This window comes from Cyprinodon variegatus, unplaced genomic scaffold (assembly GCF_000732505.1).
Source record: "Cyprinodon variegatus isolate N-32 unplaced genomic scaffold, C_variegatus-1.0 Scaffold174, whole genome shotgun sequence".
NCBI classification, from domain to species: Eukaryota; Metazoa; Chordata; class Actinopteri; order Cyprinodontiformes; family Cyprinodontidae; genus Cyprinodon; species Cyprinodon variegatus.
The window spans coordinates 1,034,819-1,054,165 of record NW_015150627.1 but is presented as its reverse complement, the minus strand read 5'-3'; the positions used below and the strand labels follow the sequence as shown (position 1 = coordinate 1,054,165).

The window sequence follows — 19,347 nt, the reverse complement described above, 5'->3', positions numbered from 1 at the left end:
TTTGTTTAAAGTTTTTGTATCTCTTTCCTGATGTTTTTATATGTTCTTCTCTGTTTGATTAAAATCACTTGATCAATCCTTATCTATTATTCCACACTATAAAATAAGCAATAAAAATATTTATTATTAATGCCGATATAGTATCCGGTCAATATCGATCAATACTCGAAGCTGCATTATTGGTATCATGTTGGAAGTTGAAAAAGTTGTTCTTAATTGGCACTCTTGATGTTCTTTCCACCTGACTCCAAATTTTGCTTGTATCCTTTGGTATCCTTGTTATTATTTCCTTTTTTTTATTCATTTACTGCCAGTTTTTACTCAGACTTTTTTGTGTTACTTCATTTAAAAAAATCAACTTTTCTTGAAATTGGTGTATTTTCAAATAAATGTATTGATTGTTTTTGCAATGCATTCATCCATTTTCTTCCACTTTATTCGGGGCCGTGTCGAGGAGGTAGCAGTCTAGGCAGAGATGCCCAGACTTCCTGATCCACACACACCTCCTCCAGCTGGGGGGACCCTGAGGCGACACCGGGCTAGCTCAGAGACATAGTCCCTCCAGCCTGTCCTGGGCCTGTTTCTGGTTCATCCCTGTTTTCGCAATGATATGTCAAAATGTTCAGATAATTCAATAACATGTTTTGTATTTCTTACCCATTCATGTAACTGGATCAACCTTCCAATTGGCTTCGTTTGATGTTGTGCAACATTCATCCATTTTTTTCTAAGGTTTTCCTCGCAGCTCATCTCACTCATCAGTCATTCAGCAGCTTATCAAATAAAGCATGACAGCTCCAAGTAGAACACAAGATTATGTGGGTGTTAATCTAAGAGGCATTACTCTGGTTCCTCCACCTCCTGCCATTTAAGAGCTCAGATTTTCTTACATAACAGCGGGAGCAGCATTGAGTCTGGGAGGAAAACAGTTTTGTTGAAGGGTTTTTTTCTGCGCAAATTATTGAATCACCCAGTGGAGGGGAAAACGAGTCATAAAAGCAATCTGATTTCTGTATTTCAGGCCTGAAGTGCGTGTGCCCGCTGTGCGCCAACCACACCTGTGAGACGGCCGCAGATGGAGCCTGCTGGAACTCAGTGATGCTGATTGAAGGGAAGGAGGAGACAGTCAAATCCTGCCTCTCTCCCTCTGAGATGAAGGGTCAGGTTTTCTGCTACAGCTCCAGGAACGTCTCCAAGAGGAGCTGTTGCTTCACTGACTTCTGCAACAATGAGACTCTGCACTTGCACCGAGGTATAACCAGGGATTTGCTTCTTTAATCTGATGCTGGCTCTGGACCTGTTGGGTTTTAGGTCACTTTCACTTTTTTTAACCCTTTGTTACAATTTTTTTTTTCAAGACAGAAACATAAAGCCCATTTTCTCCACAGTCTATTGGTCTCAGTTATGTTATTCAGCCAACAGAAGCACCGATCCACTCTGTGAGGGATTTCCCACTCATTCTGGTCACAGCCAGACGAGGTGGATGCTGATCCGCCTAGATCCTGTGACATAACAAAGCTGGCAGAGGTTAGGCGACGGCCCTCCCCCCCGGTTTATAAATAAACACTTTGTCAGGCGTGTTGTTTAGAACGTTTGCCTCTGCCTGGTGTAAAATGGCCTAAAGCACAGGGGGAATTTTTCACACCTCTGGAGTTCAATAGAAAACTAAGAGGTGGGTTTATCTTATACTGTGTCAATCTGTTGCCTTTTGGCTTCAATTTGATGCTCAGGCGCTCAGCTTTATTGTTGCTTCATTTAAAATCCTTAAATCATCAATAACTTCAAACATAATTCTTAAAATTTGAATTTAAAATTAGATTAATTAGAGTCAACCTCAGTGTGATTTAATCTTAGCATAAATACAGCAGTTCTGTGAAAGGTTTATTTGGAAATATGAATAAATTAATGGCACTGAGGTATAAAATGTAAGATTTAACTAATCAAATCTGATTCTCATGGAAAAGTGGAAACAAGGAGGCCACTCTATGAAATATGGCAGCATAATGCTTTACATAAGCAGGTGCAGGGAAGCTAGTTGTGGTTGTGGGGAACACAGATGGAGCTAAAAACTGTCAGAGGCTGAGATGAGGCAACATTCAGGCACTGAACAACCAAATCCTCACTATCAAGTAGTTAAAATCAAATCGTACTCATGTGTTAATGGCAGACCTAAAACCAATGCAATATTTAAAAATGTATGTTTAGAACCTTTCGGCCTTTGAACTATTTTGCAAAATGAAAGGACAAAAATGTTTACAAATATGGAAAGCCGGTGGAGAGATACCATAAAAATTTGCTGCAATGAAAGATGATTCTACAAACTATGGACTCAGGCTGACAACAAACAGACATTTATTTGTAACAGATATTGAAATATTTCCTTCCAATTCATTGTTATGCAACACTTTAAATTATCTTAAGACGTGAAATCCAATTAATTAAATGTAGCTTTGTGGACACAACATTAAAAAGAGGACATTTTTAAGAGGGGCAAATTTTTCTGCAATGCATTCCAAGTTGTCTAAAAATGGATAATTGTTTTTTTTTACATTGGTGTGCCTCTGCGACTGTGAATCTCATCTTTTTCTGGTTGTATTTGTAACATAAATAGCAACAAAACTTAAGAATGTATGCATAACATTACCTCAAAGTCTAGTATAACATATTTGTAAAGTTGTGATTGATGAAGATACACAATACAGTTGAATTTCTGCAGTTTATGAGCTTGTTTATGGCTGCATGATTTAAAGATTATATGTAGAAAGCCTTTTAGATAGCCTAAAATATCCTTGATAAGAACACTGTTAAAACTAGAGAGATAAATAAAGTGTTTTTAAAGATTACAAGAAGTTTAAATATTTAAAGACCCAACTTTTGTTCCACAATTGTATATCTGCAATAAAACTTACAGGAATATATATTTTTAAAGAAAGATCTACACATTTCAAACTTTGAAGCTATATTTTCAGTTAGTGAATAAAAAGACACTTAACTGACCAACAAACTTTTTAAATATACAAGTTAAAGTTTGAGACCAAAGTAAACTGCATCAAACCAGGATTCCCTACTATATGCATAAAATATTTGTGGTTTATTTGCTAGCATAAGAATAATGCTTATTTTTAGATTCCTTAGAAATAAAAAGAAAACTTCAGTGTTGATAAAGAATACCTCAAAATATAGGAGTGGTAAGTTCTTTAATGCACCACTAAAGTGCAGCATATTTATTACAGAAATGAATGTCAGTTGGTGTATAAGGTCTTTGGGGTCAGGACCCAGAGGCGACGATGGTATTGACTCTGAATGAGGACAACCAAATCAATGCGTTTCATTGTGCTGTTGAATAGAAAACATGTAGTCACATAGTCTGTGATCTATGCAAGCAGAAAACATAGGAGGGCATTTTCAATGTGGATTGGAAAACTTTGTTTCATTTTTTTGTTCACTTGTATCTATTTGCAAGCATTTTTTAAGGAGCCTGTCTCTTAGCTAGACATTCACTTGATCATAAGGTCTTATTCTACAGGGAAAGAGGAGAGTGAACTCTTGGTTTGCATCATGTCTGCTGTGCTTCACTTAGAGCCCCATTTGGCAGGACATAAATTGGGTCGAAGGGGAAAGATGTCTTAGGAAACTGTGGCTGAGTTCACAGTTGATTTGCACATAATAAACGTTTGAGAATCTACTGGTGAGGACAATTCAGGCTCATGAAACCTGAAAGCGCTCTACTATAGCTGGAGTTGGATATGAATTAAATAACAACATGTTCATAGATTTGTAGATAATCGATTTCTTACTTCAGTATTTTCACCAAAGCTTTTTCTCAGACAAAAGACTGTATACTGGTATTAATATTAGGTTATAACCAGGAACTTCAGTGGATTTGGGGTAAATTTGTGTAATAGGTCAATTAAAAGCAGTGTGTAGTATTGTGTATTTTTTTATATATATATACATATATAAATAATCCAGATAGTGTGGCAAGTAGCCATGTAAAGAACACAGTTAACAGGTAGAAAAAGGAACTCTGGTCAGATGGAATTTAAACTTTTTTTTAGATGCAAAACACTATTTTGGTAGAAAACTAACACAGCACCTCACCCTGAATACACCATACATTAGGTGAAACATGTTAGTGGGTTCATCATGCTGTGAAGATGTTTATTTTTCTTTAGCAGAGGCAGTAAGCTGCTCAGAGTTTTTGGGGAGATGGATAGAGCTTAATACAAGGCAGACCTTGAAAAACATCTGTTAGAGGATGTCATTTTATTGTCTGTAAATAATTTGATCACAGTACCCACCTGCTCATCCATTTTCGATGGTTCCCAGTTTTCCTCCATCCTCCCACAGACACAATGAAGGTTGCAGACAGAATTGCCAAATTACTTTGTGTTACTCACATTTGTACAACAAGGCCTCTTAGTGCACTTCTTTTTAATCAGTGATCACCACAAACTCCACAAAAATGGATGCATTTTAGTTAAAATGATTAAAATATGTTTTGCTTTCTACAGAGTGAATTTTATTGGTGCTAAAAGCCTCTTTATTCCCCTTGATTAAAAGCATTTATGGGTATTGATTAAATGCTCTGGTTCTCAGGGTAAATGGGGATTTGGCCCAAAGAGCCGATGCATTTACAAAATGAGTTTCCACTTCTAAAAATTAAGACATCTCTTAGTAGTTATGCAGCTGTTTCCTGAATTTCCAAAGAATGTTAACAGCTACTTTGACTCTAAGATTTTCAATACGAGAGTGAATTTGAGCTACAGTTGCGTGTTATGTAGTGTTTTATAGCAATATTAAGTCCCAAACAACTCCCAATTAGCTACATCACCACCAGGGGGAGCAAAGAGACAAGGATCTTAAATGCAAATCCAAGTTTATAGTCATTGTTTTCCTGTTAAATCAAATCAGCCTTTTATGATTCATTAAAATGTGAATAATGCTGCCCCTTATGTGTGCTCTATCAGAGAGGCCTGCAGAGGAGCCAGTCTGGAGCAGGCTGCAGCTCACTGTGGTCATCCTGGTGCCCTCCTGCTTGCTGTTTGTTGGGATCCTGCTGGGTGTGTGCGTCGTGCAGGGACACCGTTGTGCCTACAGCCGAGCCAACAGGCAAGACTCTGAGGAGCCTTTGGATGATCAGATGCTGATGTCTCCTGATAAATGTCTCCAAGATCTGATTTATGACATGAGCACCTCTGGTTCAGGGTCAGGTGAGAGGAATCCTACTTTTTTTCAAAAGATCACTAGCTTGACAATTGGAGTTTATTTTTAACTATTCATGTAAATAGTTTATAGTTACAATCAAAACACTTTATCTCTTTTTATAGTATTACATGTGATAGAAAAACACCAAATGATGCATATTTGTGAATTTGCTTGAAAGATTTAGTAAATAAATGCCAATAATATATAATCATGGAATTAAATCTGACACCACCATTGTTTTCTTTTATTGTATGTTCGAAACATTACAAATCACCTGAAGAATACAGAAAGCTAAAAAGGAAAACAAGGGTGGTCTAATGATTTTTTTCCCCCCATAACTGTACACATAATTGCAGCATATATTTTATCCCAATGCTCTAGAACCACATTTCACAGCTATTACAGCCCCAAGTCTCTGTCTACCAACTAGAGATTGAAACAATTTTCTTAAAAAGAAAATAAATCATTTTCATTCTGATTTTTCCAGTTTTGCTACAGATTTTTATTGGATTTAGTTCCGGACATTGACTGGGTTGTTTGAAGACATATATGCTTTGCTTTAAACCATTCAGTTTAGTGTCACAGTCCGACTGGAAGGTGAACTTCCACTTCAGTTTTAAATCCTACAGTTTCTAACAGTTATTCTTCTAGAATTTGGCTTTATTTCCCTTTATTAACTCTTCCTTTTTCTACTGGAAAAAATAATTTCCTTAGCAAGATGCTGCCACCACCATGCTTCACAGTTATGGTGTGTTCAGATCGACATGGCATGGTAGTTTTCCTACACACATAGAGCTTTGCAACTAGTGCTCCTTTCTTGTGTTCACTGCATCTCCGTTGAATTTGTTTCTGCCATACATCCATAAACACTGACTTTGGAAGTGGAGTGACTAAAAGATACACCCACCTAAGCTATGAACCTCTGCAGCTCCTCCAGGGTTATCGTGGTTTTCTGGCTGCTTCTGTAATGAAGACTCTTTTAATCCTTTCTGGCCTCTTGTGCCATGCTCTGAAAATTACTGTCAGTTTGGGATATTGTTACATAAAAGCGGGTTGTCATATTTATTTTATTGTGCAAATCCAGCATCATTGAGTCTTTAAAAGGGCCTGTAACAGCTGTCTAAATAAAATATTTGATTTCTTTATTTCATTTAGAAAGAGCCATGTTGTTATGATTTTAATAATATGTATTTAACAGTTTTAGCGACTTTGTACACTTAAAAAACATAATTATGCCTCTATTTTATTACATATTCCTTTCTTGGCTCTTGAGGGTTGGATAAATTGCCACGATGGCCCAGATTTGGGTTTATGATGCTATTTGTTTACTGACAATTCTGTAGCAAAACTCTGAAGCCTTTACACAACAGCTTAATTTGTTTTTGATAATAAATTACACACAGGCCGACTTTGTTGACTAATTAGGAGAATTTTAAAAGCCATTTCTTGCATCATGTTCTGTTATGGATAACAGGTCAAAGGATTAATAATTACTGTAAGCAAAACTTTTAAATAATATGAGATGTATCTTTTAGGGCTACCGCTGTTGGTGCAGAGGACCATTGCTCGGACCATAGTCCTGCAGGAGACCATCGGAAAAGGTCGCTTTGGCGAGGTCTGGCGTGGCAAATGGCGGGGAGAGGATGTAGCTGTGAAGATCTTCTCCTCCCGTGATGAGCGGTCCTGGTTCCGGGAAGCAGAGATTTATCAGACCATCATGCTCAGGCATGAAAATATACTGGGCTTCATTGCTGCTGATAACAAAGGTATCAGATTAACAAGTTTATAAGAAAAACAAATTACATCTGTAGCCTGAATATGTTGACATTTCACAGCATATCTTGCTGTTATCTGCAGATAATGGTTCATGGACCCAGCTCTGGTTGGTGTCAGAGTATCATGAGCATGGGTCCCTGTATGATTACCTGAACAGGTACACAGTCTCGGTGGAGGGCATGATCAGTCTGGCTCTGTCTGTAGCCAGCGGGCTAGCTCACCTTCACATGGAAATCATCGGCACACAAGGTAACATTTTTCTTTGCTATCCCTTTGTAAAACCTTGAGCTTGCATTTATCTCCTCAAAGAGAAATTCAGTAAAAACAATTTTAAAGAAACCATTAATGATTCACTTAGTTCCAATTTCATGTACTGCTTTGCTTGATCTGAGTGTTAAAAGATAATAAAAAAAAAAAAAAAACAGCATCTCTTTGTGCTCTAATGCTTCCTATATATTGTAGTTACTTAATTTCCTTTTTTTCTGAGTTTTTGAAGAGGCAGTGACTTACTCTGAGGATGCACCATCTAGTTTTTGTGAATATATAGCACCATTAAATTTTTTGAGGGGTTAAAAACAGGTGAAGCTTTTTAAAAGAAATGCTTCTTTTACTCTATAGAATAACGCTGCACTGCTTAACTGCTTAACATTTAAAATCTAGTTTGTGGGCATTTTATTAGCGGGGGGAAAGTCAGATATTGAGAAATGGGTTTTGTAATTGAATTCTATATAAACCAATGCAAGTCATAATTGCTTCCTCCCATACAAAGTACAACATAGTAAGCAACAAAAAGCAATTAGCTCACAGTGTGATAAAGGCAGTGAAACTGTAGCAGGATGCATCTGGCTGTATTAAGCTAGTTTTTATACCAAATAAAATGACCCTAAAGATACACCTCATGTTTTTGTCTTTGTTGCTTCTAGGAAAGCCTGCAATCGCTCACCGAGATCTGAAGTCTAAAAATGTCCTGGTTAAGAGGAATGGGACGGCAGTGATCGCAGATTTGGGTTTAGCTGTTAAACACGATTCCAGCACAAATACTATTGACATACCATCCAACCACAGGGTGGGAACAAAGAGGTTAGAACAATTCACTTAACAGCTTCAAAACAAACTGCAGTGACTGGGAAGTGTTTGCTTGGTTAACTAACATGGTATAAAAGAAGAGAAAAAGACAAAAGAAAAAGAAAAGAGTTTTTAGTTAGCACCAATAAAGCTTTATTGAATATGGATACAAACTAAAAAACCTGATAACTCAAAGCAATAATTACAAGAATGACTAAAACACATTTTTAAAAACCCAAAAGCATTTCTTAGAATGCAGCTTCTCAAACTCTGCTATTAGTTCTTTATCGCTCCCTAGAGGTATGCCTGAGTCATGACATTCACAGGACAACCAAGAATGACTGTGGGTTTTCTAAAAGTATTAACAACATCTGAGTTGTTTTACTCTCTGATTTTATATACTCAAGACAAAGTAATAAGCATCCACCAAGTGAGTCAACATATATCCTGTGCAGCAAAGCTAACAAGTAACTAGTTACATTTAACTGAGCCAATTTTAGAAGTTTTACTTTAATTTCTTCTTTTTACTTAGGTATTATTTTTTATGAAGTATCAGTGAATACAAGCTTGTTTTAAACAAAATGCCTCAGACAAATATAAAACATAATAGTTTTATCTTATAATGAGTGTTCTTGTCTCTGCACAAGCTGTAATATTGTTATTTCTATCTGCTGAGCCTCCTGCTGCTATCCAGTTATTAATCAAATAAATATCAACAGATTCGCAAATCATCAGTTGTAGCCCTACTTGCAATAATGTTATTTGTTTTATTTCTTTATTCTGGTCCATAAAATACCCGAAATAGTACTGAATTTTATATGTTTGTCTGCCATGTAACATGATCTTTAGATATTAGATAAAATACTTTGTAACCGTTTTAACAAATAATTTATACTTCTTACTTGATTTCTTGTCATGCTATTTTTATTTTAATACTATGTTAAAATCCATTTTACTCTTCTTGCGGTTACTGTAGCCAGGTCTGCTATTTGGTGGCAGTGTATTTTGTCTTTGTTTTTCCCCCCTATGTTAAAAGGATTTAATCACTTTGTTTTCTGCAGGTACATGGCTCCAGAGATCCTGGATGAGTCGATCAATATGAACAACTTTGAATCATTTAAGAGGGCAGATATCTACTCTCTTGGCTTAGTTTTCTGGGAATTAGCCAGAAGATGTTCTGTAAGAGGTATGTTAAACACAGCACTTCCATACCCTCTCCTCAGTCATTTGTGTATGAGTATCAGCAGAAATACGCTATAGCTAAATAATCAGAAAAACAGTAATCCAATTCCCTATAAAACACATGACGGTTGTATAATTTCCTCCTGTTTAAACTCCCTTAGGACTTCATGAAGACTTTCAGCTGCCTTATTATGACATGGTGCCTTCTGATCCGTCAATTGAGGACATGAAAAGGGTTGTTTGTGATCAGAAACTCAGACCAAACATTCCCAACCAGTGGCAGAGCTGTGAGGTGAGAGAACATTTATTGCAATGCTGACCCTCAGTTTTTATTTATTTATTTATTTTTTGTGTGTCTTGATTTGCAAATACAGTATAAATCTGGGAATAGTTGTCGAGGAGCTAGATGATAGCTTTTGCTTCTTCTTATCACTTATGGCAAAAGATAGACTTTTGCCATAAGGTTTCACTTGGAAATTTTATTGAAAATTATTTTGTATACAAAGGACATTGAGATGAGGTGAGAAAGAAAGAGGGGATAAGAACTAAGGGGAGAGAGAAAGAGAGACAAATGAACAAAAACAGCAACAACAAAAAAAAGAACACAGAAGATATACAGTAATCCTAGAAGTATACTTCCAGACCTGTATGGGACAAGGGGGACAAGAGAGACATAACAACATAGAAAAAACAATAAAACAGACAAGCAATTTAATTATCACAAAAAGCTTCAAGAGTAGCGGGTATCCCTTAGATATCCATTTGTGTTGAATGCAAAACCTACGGGGATTACACAATAAAATCAGCAGGAGGCAGAGTTGAAATTAAGGCTGAAATGGTTGGTACAAAGAGGTTAAAAAAAATGGTATGGCAAAGCAGCACAGCGTAGGGTGCAAGTAGATGAACCAACTAAGTATGACCATCAGGTACAAGTGGAAAGGCCAAGGTGTATTAGATGTCTTCTTCCGAATACCTCAGATTGTGCCTCCTACGTGTTTCTAGCTTCTATCTATCTCTGGGCTGCTATGCTGAATTGCTACGGCCTTACAGACATGATTACGTAAAATACAGATACATGAATGATGCTTGTCAAATTGCTCTGCCGATCTAAACTGTCATCTCCCATTTGTGTAATTTTTGATTCTGGATTATTTTTCCTGCTATAAATGATCAAAATTGTTGAATATTTTTTGAAAAAAGGCAACCATATAACATTCAATATATGGCTGAATCTCAATTAGGCTATGTCTAATGCATGAATATGCTTTGATCTCAGTTTCATCCTCTGCTTACCTGGCACTTGGTCTTGGGAGCTACATTTTCAGAAGTCTCAGCAGAGACTCCAAGATTTCCCTCCCACAGGTATCTCCTCAAGCTCTGCTTGTTAAGGCCTGAGGAGTTTCCTGGCCAGCTGAGAGACATACGGTAGTCGCTTCAGCGTGTCCTCAGTGCATCCCTGGGTCAACTCCCAGTGGGATGTACCTGGAACACCTCCAGAGAGGCGTCCATTGGGGGTTCCGAAACAAATGTCTGAGCCACCGCATGTGACAGAGAGGCTACTCCAAGCCTCTCTGACTAGCCACCCTGCATTTCAGCCAATTGTTTCCTGGATTGTGTTCTTTCATTCATGCTGACGACTGCCAGCTTTATTTGCCATTAAAGAAAATCAGCAGAACCCTACCTAAACCTCTACTGAACTGCTTAGGTGACATCAACATTTGTTTGGCTTCTTTTAAACCTAAGGGTGTTTTCAAACATCTTTACTGAGCAGTGTGGCTCAGAATGTTAAAATGATATAATATGTGTTTTTTCAGTTAGTATAGTTGCTTTCACACCAGCTTTTTGTCACTTTGAACCAAACTCCGCATTACTTGGAAAGCGTCATGTCACCATGACGAATGACAAGGTACTGATCCAATCTAAATTTAGATAGACCTTAAGGTGCATGTGTTAATATACCCTAAGTTGAGATCTTTGCCTCTTCTGGCTCAGCTCTCTCTTCATTACAACATACCAGTGCAGTGTCTTCATTATAGCAACACCAACACTAATTAATTTATCAGCTTTATTCTCCCCTCACTCATGAACAGTACCCCAAGATACTTGAACTCCTCCACTTAAAAGAGGAACTCTCCTCCTACCTAAAGAGGTAGGACGAGAGTTTACAGAGTTACATTTTTTTTGGATGAGAACCATGGCCTCAGACTTGGAGAATCCTATTCTTATCCTGGCTGCCTCACACTCAACTGTGTACCGCCTCATTGCATGATGTATGTAGACCTTGGCAGGAGGGAGCCAGTAGAACCACTTCATCAGCTAAAAGAAGGGAGGAAACTCACTGGTTCCCAAACCAGAACATCCTTCCGCCCTTGGCTGTGCCTTCAAATCCTGTCCATAAAGATTAAGAACAAGCCCAGTGACAGAGGGCAGCCCTGTCACAGTACAAAATGCACAAGGAACAGGTCTGACTTATTACCGTCAATGCAGACAAAACTCCTGCTCTGCTTGTACCGCAACTGGCCTACAGGGCACCACAAGGGACACAGAATTCCTTCTCCAGCACCCTCAAGCACATTATAGTGTTCCAAGGTCGGGACGAGAACCACACTGAAACCTCTTAAAGCCAAGGTGCGACAATCAGCCTGACTCTCCTCTCCAGCACCCTGGCAAAGGCCTTCTTGGGAGGCTGAGAAATGTGATCCCCCTACAGTTGGAACACAATGCCCCCCCCCCCCCTTATTATAGAGAACCACAACCCCAGTCTCCCAGTACAGAGTCAGAGTTCCAGACACATGATGTTGAAGAGGTGTGTTAACTATGGTTGCCCAACAACAGCCAAAGACCTAAGGTACTCAGGAGGGATCTCATCCACACCTTAGGTCAATGACTGGCAGTGACACACTTGCCCTCACATTAGCTGCTTGCTGCCTCAGGTGTGCCACTAGCCAATCAGACTAAGCAGGAAATCTTCTTCAATTTGACCAGACCCCCTACTGCCAGTCCACCCCCAGGTTCAGGGGTTGCCACCACGATAGGCACCACAGACCTTATAGCCACAGATACTGGTCGGCCACGTTGACATTAGAGGCAGAGAATGCAGTTAACTCAGACTCCATGCAACCAGAAACTGAAAGAAGCTCCCTGAAATTGTGAGTTGAATATATCCCTGACCCCAGACTCTATCAGACCTTCACTACTCTCTTTGCAGATGCAGTTTAGGTGTTGGTGGATCAGATCACTGAAGTTTTTACCTCTAACATGTCCCCAATCCTATTTGCAATGGCCCCTCATTGTTCTCCCGGAAGTGGTGGGCGCATTGGGGGATGGGCTTACGTTGTTCCTTCAGGCTTTGCCTGAACAGGCTGTGGCATCCACCAATTAACCCTGACCCCAGGCCTTGCTCTAGGGTAACGTTTCAGCTCCACCATACTGTACAATGTCATGTCCCTCTTGTTCTTGGTTATCATTAGGACATTTTTAACTGCTCTTTGTTTGACCCCAGAGCCAATTTGATTTGGGGCATTTAAGCTTCTGACCGCATAGCCTCTTGGATCATGTGATCACTGAAACCCCTCCACTACATTAGCATTTGAGGAGGGGTATGATTTGATCTAAAACAGGTAATAGCCCCCTTTGCTATTGAAAATTCACACAGTGCCAAAGCATGTTTCAATAGAATTTTTTTCAAGGTAATTTAATTTTCCCAATGCGTAACTTTCATGGGTATGTGGATCTAGTCTGGAGATAAATACTTTGAGAATACTTCTGGATTGTTGAAAGTACAGAGATGTGAGCAGCAAGATATACTGAAATGTATTGTACTACCATAGTGACAGTTATTTCTAAAAGTTTGTACTTTTATATTTTAAATTAGTTGCAAAAGTATCTTTATGAATTTTCATAATTGTTTTGTAGTGAGTGAAAGTAGACCTCAAAATTTCATCAGTTCAGTCAGTTTACCAAGAGAGAGTCTACTTTGAAATGTCCTGCCAGAGTTTTTGGAGCAGCAGAGCTGCATATTGTTGAAGCTTGTATGGTTATGCTGTATGGTTGGAATGGGTTTTCCTCTATAAGCTTTGCCTATTGTTGGCAACTCTAATCCCCAGATTCCGCCCAGCTCATGTACGCTGTGCAGAGTACTTGCCAGTCATATTAATCAATATGTGCTGTTCCACATCCAACTGTACTCCTCCGCACGTCAGCACTCATATATGTCTTCTTCTTCCTTCACCCTCAAAATACAGAGCCAAGCTTTTTTTTGCTCCGCTCCGGTCCGGCAAGGTCAAGATATGCAATTGCAATCGTACCAAATAGGAAAAAGAACATCAAGAAGGTTTGTTAAATTAAAATATAGTAACAACAGCTCAGTAACTCCCAATTAGAGCATAATTCTTATATATTCCCTAAAACTAAGACCGTACATAGAATAATGGATGCAAACTAGTGGTACTTCAACATACCAGGAAGCAGATTTCTCATCTCGATAAAAATCTTTATTTTAGGGGGCTTAAAAGTTTAATCAAATCCAGTCAAAACAACTTCCAACAGCGCATCTAAAACTTCAAGGGAAACTTCTTATCACAGGCATGGATGAACAGATGCTGAGTTTTGAAGTAAATAACAAACATAGTTCATACAAACAATGTTTGATCTTAGTTATCCCTGTTGCAAAAATCCACAGCAAAAAGAAAATAGCTGGGCAGAAATTGCACATATACTGAGTGCTGATGGGAACTTTTTTGATATGTCATATTAAATTAAGCGTTCATTTCCGCATGTTACATGTACATGTACATGCTCTCGTCGAACTCTGAGGAAATTGGAGCGGAGCAACACTGGAGGAACTGCAGAGGCTGTAGGCTTTGCTTTGTGCAGGCAGTCTGGAGCGGGGTGGTTGCAGAGGTTGTGGGATTTCGGTGTGATCGTCATTTCCCACTAACTGTTATCCATTTGTGGTGGCTCAACTAGAGATATAAAGGATTTAGTGTAAACAAATACCACCATTAATCTATTCTCAAAGTTGGTTTGGCAGCTGGGACTATATTAATGGTAACTTCCAGGCTTGAATTTGTAGTGTGTTTACAGCAGGTAAATATCTCTCATTGAAACCAAGGTCCAGTCATGATGCTCTTAATTTATACAATTCAAAAAACAGGGATATGCTTGTTCTGTCAGGGTTGTGTGAAGGTTTCTAGGACCCAAATGCAGAGAGGAGTTGGCACAGATGAGTTTGGATGATTTAATTAAAGTCCAAGAGGCAAATAATACAAAAATACTGAAAACCAAACAAAAACCAATAACATCAGGGAAAATACTTGAGAGAAGCTAGAGCCTAGAAGGCAACAAAACAAACTTCTACAACACGCAAGAAACCAGCACTGAATGAAGGCTCTGGTGCTCTTTTAAGCCCAGCACTATGATTAGAAAGATTATTTTCACCTGTGTAGGTTACACAAGTTCTCCACAAAGATCCTCTATAGTAGAGATTCACAACTCGCACTAAACCACACACAGGAACCCTGTGGTGCCAATGTTAACACTTACAACTGCAACCTCTAGATATTTTTATCTTAAACAACCCTCTTTAACAAAAAAACCCGGGTAAAATGGTGAAGTTTAACCCCATATTGACATTACCCAGCAGCCATTGCGGCTACTCCAGCCTCACAGGACATTACTTTTACTTATTATTTTGGTACCACGCACATATCATCCTTACCTTATTTTATTTTTACCCTCATCTTATTTTATTCTTATCTTATTTTATTCTTAGATCTCCTTTGTACTTGCAGTCTTAATTTTCTCTCTTCTGTAAAAAGTTGCACTGCAAAAAAATCCCCACAAAGGATTAATAAAGTAATTCTGATTCTGATTCACTGAAAAACTCACTTTCCTTAAAAACAATTTTATGTTAAGCTAAAATTGTAGATTATGAACTTATAAAATGGTTTTATCTAAATAGCTCAGTAGGAGAAGCCACAGTTCCAGGTTTGAATGCTTTCCAAAAGCTTCTCCTTTCCTTATAGCCTATTCATTTTTTTTTTACTTTACATGAACATTTACAGCTTTAAATCATAGCTTTAAATTGTATACTACAATTAATTTTCAGTTTCTTTGTTTTTGTTATTCTATAAATACAATTTCTACTAAGCACTCTGTACTATAGATATCTAAATTTGAAGTTTACTGCTAAGTGTGTTTATTAGTTGATGTTTCAAAGCAACAACTTTGGTTAAATTCAGGTTAGAAAACTATTTATATAAATTATTTATGACGCTTTAGTCAGTATTTCAACTTAAGAGACCTGTTGCTCCTACTAGGGGCTACAGTAGCCTTGGATGAAGGAGTTTCAAGCCTTCAAATTGGAGGGTTGTCGGCTCAAGCCCTGGCTTCGGCTCTCGGTGTCGTTGTGTCCTCGGGCAAGACGTTTCATTAGCATTGCCTACTGATTGTGGTGGAGGGATTGGTGGCTCCAGTGTTTGGCTCCTCGCTTCTGTCAGTGAGCCCCAGAGCAGCTGTGGCTAAAATGTAGCTTACCATTATGAGTGTGTGCATGAATGGGTGAATGACTGAGTGTAGTGTAAAGTGCTTTGGTCAGGTCCTCTGACTTGGAAAATCGCTATATAGGTACAGTCCATTTTCCATTTACTGGGTAAAAAAAACAACAAAAGATGAGCTTTTTAGTAAGACTTTCCTTGCTTTTTTTGCTGTTTCACATTAATTTGGGCATGTTTCATTAACACTAATTAAGGCCATGCTTATTTTCTCATACAAGATGTAATTTCAATAATGTTATCTTGTCATTTTACCAGGCTCTGCGTGTGTTGGGAAGATTGATGAGAGAGTGCTGGTATGCCAATCCTTCTGCGCGACTAACGGCACTTCGAGTCAAGAAAACTGTGGCTCAGCTGTCGGCTATCAAAGACATCAAAGACTAGTTTCGCTCGCTTGCAGGTCATCACTGGTGTTGACACTGGTGTCATGGAATAAACTTGGAGAAAATAGACTCTGCTTTTCAGCAGGAAACCACAACCTGTGTTTGTTGCCAAACGATAAAAAAAAAAATGGGGAGTCTGTCGAATCTTCGAACATAGACATCTAGCAGCTGACTTCTCATTCAGCTGTAGTTAGGTAGAGAGACCCATGTTATGTTAAATGTGATTATTTTGCTACCTCAGTATCTGAAGTGCCCAAAGCTTGAAGTTGCACAATTTTTTGTTTTTGTTTCATTGCTTATGGAAATATACACCCCATTCGACACGTGTTTTACCAACACACATACAGATTTTCCTGGAAAATATGAAATATTTTTGCACAATTATAATATCTCTTTTGTATACACTTTCCTGAAGGTTTGGTAAAGGGAACTGTCTTTTTACAAATGGAAGAGATAACCAGAGTATATATAAGCCTTTTAGAAAATGTAAACTTTGAAGTTAATCAGAATATTTATTGCAGAGCTCTCAGGAAGGAAATCTGAAAATGTTTTAACTTAAGGGAAAATTCTATTTTTTAGGGGGAGTGTTGCAGTCAAATGTAGCAGTAGAGTTCTTACCCAGCAAAGTGAAGTTTTTTACCACAAACAAAAATTTAAAATGAGCAAGGAAAAAAAACACACCAAAAATTAATGTTAAAAAATTACATTATAATTGAGGTTGGTGCTTGTAAAAGTACAAGATGCTTAAATGTTTCATGGTACTACAACCAATCGTTTACCACATGTGAGTAAATACGTTACTTTGAAGTAGGTAAATAGGTTGCATATGCATACTTTTACTAGTACACTTTATTTGATTGATTTATAATTTTTTGTCTTAATTTTATGAATATTATCATATAAAACAATACATATTTACTTTCATGTCAAATGAATAAAGTTGTTTAACAAGATTTTTTTTTTTATAAATTAAACCTTGAAAAAATGTCTCATTGATATTGACTTTATCAGACATTCTTTTGTCAAAATGTGAATGTTGACTGGCATGTTAAAGGATAATGAAGTGACCAAAGTGGCTCTATAGACTAAGCTACTTTCCTTATCACAACCCACTGACTTTCACCTTGATTTTACAGCATGATTGTAGCATCTAACTATTTCATTTTCAAACTGCGAAAGAAGTTTGAGTGAAGTCTGATCAGGAATCTTTAGCTTATAGCTTGTAATTGGGGTTCAGGAGGACTAACAAAACTTCTTTTCTTTCTAAAATGGCAACATTTTACTCATTCCAGGAGCAAACCATATAATATTTTTGGAGAAAAAGCAATTGGAACCATACAGTCACAAAACAATTAGGACATCCTAGTTGATAATCTTTAAAGTAACTGTTTGCATATCTTTTTTTTTATTTATGGTTAACAAACAGGTAAACACTAAATATCTATAGTGTTTTATGTATTCAACAAAGGATAACAAAAATGTGTACAGTAGTCTGAGGAAAATGCACCCTACCTCCAAATCATTAGTTTTAGTCTTTTTTGGTTAAAGTCCATTCAGTGAGAAGTTTCATCTACCAGCCTGTGAGTAAAGTTAGTCTCACTCTTCTCTATTAGCTGTGAGATACCTGTGGCGTTTCTATCATGTTCATCTCCTTTCAAGTCACCCCACCGTTTCTTAATAGTCTTAAGGTTGACCAAGGACTTTCCTGTTCTTTCTTCTGAGCCAGTCTTTGGGTTATTTACTGGTATTTTTTGGTTTATTGTTATGTTTCAGCTCCCAAATCTGCTTCAGCTTGTATTTGTTTCTAATTATTGGCTTTTATTTTCCTCAAGCACCCACTGATGCATGGTAAAACTTCTGGTGGACATCATGGTGAACTGGTCAGGGTCAGATACGACAGCTAATATGACGCGTCTTATCTTGTAAGGCTGGATTTAGTGTAAACCAAAATATATTTTTTATTATGGTGTTCAGATTATTCAGTTTTAGCCTCAGCTGTCAAAAGAAAGTTATCCAGATGTCTTGGTCTTTGTCTATGTATCCTCTAGCAACCTTAGTCTAGCCTTTATGCTTTTCTTAGAACGAATATTTTGTCATTTAAATTCTTCAATGAAAGGTAAACGTTTCTAATAAGAGTATACTGTAGGTTAGTTAAAGTTTTTTAGAGACCCATTTTGGCATCTCTCAGCCTGATGTCCAGGATAACCCGCATGGACAGCCAGATCTATTGTCCATAACTGATCTAGATTTGCTTTGAGACCCCTCTAAACTCTAATTTAACTCAAAATGTGCTACAAACTTTTTAACTGCCTCAGGCTGCTCTTTAGATCTTATGGTGGCGTAATATGGCATTGTTTTCTTTAACAGTCAGGCACAAACCAAACTAAATAGCTAGAGATGATGCAGGGTAAACTATCCTGACTAATTCATTGAAAGGCATTAATTGATCTATATGTCCCTATTTGTTGAAAAACACAAACTTAAATTTTTTGGGTTTAGCATCTCTTGCCACATAGCCTAAACATTTCATTGGGGTTTAAATTTTTTCTCTTTGTCTTGTTGGCTGAAATGCCCACAAAATCTCATGTAGTTTTTGAACATGAATGTTTTACAGATTCAGTTTTCTGGAAAGGGAGCATATTACATCAATTACATATTTTAATCCCAGGTCAGGCTAATTAAAATGGTTTATACTGATAGAGACATATTATAGCCTTAATAGACGGTACACTGTAGGATAATTAATTTTGCCTACAAAGCCTCACAAGCAAAATTACAAGGATCTGTTCGCCATTGTGCTTGCAGGAAACAGTGTATGTGCAAGAGTGCCTGTTTGAGCATCTGGTTGTAAATACTTTTATATTGTATCAAGAGATCTATTATTGAAATATTTGTGAACTTATAAAAATGTACCTTTGGAAAAAAAAAACTTTCTTTTTGTTTATTTATAATTGACCATATGTTCATATAGAACAGGGAAAGTAATTAACAATTTTATGTTTTTATTTAGGGAATGCATTTCATATGGGGCTGTTGACTTGAAATTTTCATCACATGTTAATATAATAAATGAAGTTATCAGCATATGCATAGACATCTAAACAACTAGGTCCACAAAATATGTGGAATAAAGTAGAATGACACAGGGAAGAGATACTGAGTAAACTTTAGTTTATTCA

The 19,347-nt window shown here is 37.5% G+C and overlaps 1 protein-coding gene across 1 annotated transcript in view; it reads left to right on the top strand.

Annotated features, from left to right (window-relative positions):
* Positions 1-16,846, top strand: part of acvr1c (activin A receptor type IC) — a 23,136-nt gene extending 6,290 nt beyond the window's left edge. Inside the window, exons 2-9 of the mRNA XM_015378520.1 lie at positions 1,022-1,252; positions 4,971-5,213; positions 6,744-6,974; positions 7,066-7,233; positions 7,908-8,064; positions 9,111-9,235; positions 9,393-9,523; positions 16,044-16,846. Of these exons, the coding sequence (XP_015234006.1) occupies positions 1,022-1,252; positions 4,971-5,213; positions 6,744-6,974; positions 7,066-7,233; positions 7,908-8,064; positions 9,111-9,235; positions 9,393-9,523; positions 16,044-16,169 (1,412 nt within the window). The 3' untranslated portion in view covers positions 16,170-16,846. The remainder of the gene's footprint in view (positions 1-1,021; positions 1,253-4,970; positions 5,214-6,743; positions 6,975-7,065; positions 7,234-7,907; positions 8,065-9,110; positions 9,236-9,392; positions 9,524-16,043) is intronic.
* The last annotated feature ends 2,501 nt before the right edge of the window (positions 16,847-19,347 follow it).